At 51.5% G+C, this 1,195-nt stretch overlaps 1 gene segment (V, D, J or C); it reads right to left on the bottom strand.

Annotated features, from left to right (window-relative positions):
• Window positions 1-423: 423 nt before the first annotated feature.
• Window positions 424-1,195, bottom strand: LOC107160892. The segment is given in 2 exon segments: window positions 424-929; window positions 1,034-1,195. Coding segments are annotated over 2 exon segments (552 nt in total).

Below are 1,195 nucleotides of genomic sequence, written 5' to 3'. Positions count from 1 at the left end.
GTCCTGGGAGGAGTCCCCTGGAAACAGAAGAGGGAGCAGGAGGAGAGGAAGGGGATCAAGGGTGAGGTAGGGGAACAGAAATGGGACAAGCAGTGGAATGACACTGACGAAGCATTCCTGTGTCCTGTGTGAGGATGGCACAGTGGATGTCCCCTTTATGTGCTCTAAGAGGCACTAATGAAACCAAATTACAGAAAAGACCTGTCAAGAAAAGAAAGGGAAAAAGGGTCAGGGGGGAGGGGTAAAGAGGAGGGGAGGGAAAGGGAGATGGCAGGGGACTGAAATGGAGAAATTTTGTCCCATGATTTTGTAGTTGTGTCCAATTGAAATACAGTATTATTTATAATTATGGTGCAACAATGAAAAAAAAAGAAAGTACAAATTAAAAACCCAAAATGTTATCTTCAGAGATTAGTAAGAAAATTAAGTCCAGAGAGCTCTCCTAGAAAGCTGGATCATGGAGAGGAGAGGCCCCCAGAGGGAGGAAATCTGCCCCACCCCCTCTGCACCTGCTCCTGGGCTGACCTGAGCTCCTGTGTGCTGTGCGCCCCCTGCTGGCTTTGGGCACCCTGCAGGAGGTTTGTGTCTGGGCTCACACTGAGGTCCCCTCACTGTGTCTCTAGCACAGTAATAGGTGGCTGTGTCCTCGGTTCTCAGACTGCTCATTTGCAGGTACAGTGTGTTCTTGGCATCCTCTCTGGAGATGGTGAATCGGTCTTTTACAGATGCAGCGTATACTGTGCTGTAACTATTAGCTTTGTTTCTTATATGAGCAACACACTCCAGCCCCTTCCCTGGGGACTGGCGGACCCAGTCCATGTAGTAATCACTGAAGGTGAATCCAGAGGCTGCACAGGAGAGTCGCAGGGAACCCCCAGGCTGCACCAGGCCTCCCCCAGACTCCACCAGCTGCACCTCACACTGGACACCTGCAAACACAGAGGCAGCCTGGTCAGGACACCGTCACTCATCCACTCTTTCTCTCATTCCTGTCCACTCACACACTCAATATCTCTGTTTCTCCATCAATTACCTTTGAAAACAGCCACCAGGAAAACCCAGCTGAGCACACTCTCCATGGTGAGCAGCTGTGTTCAGTCCTGGTCACTGAGTGGGCTGAGCTGGGAGTCCAGGGCTGGGCTCCTGTGCAGAGCTGCAGGGTCAGGTGGGCTGGTTTTCATGAGCAGAGGGAGGC

The sequence above is a fragment of the Marmota marmota genome, unplaced genomic scaffold (assembly GCF_001458135.2).
Source record: "Marmota marmota marmota unplaced genomic scaffold, marMar, whole genome shotgun sequence".
Taxonomy (NCBI): Eukaryota; Metazoa; Chordata; class Mammalia; order Rodentia; family Sciuridae; genus Marmota; species Marmota marmota.
Note: the sequence above shows the minus strand (reverse complement) of the source record. Positions and strands in the feature narration are given on the sequence as shown.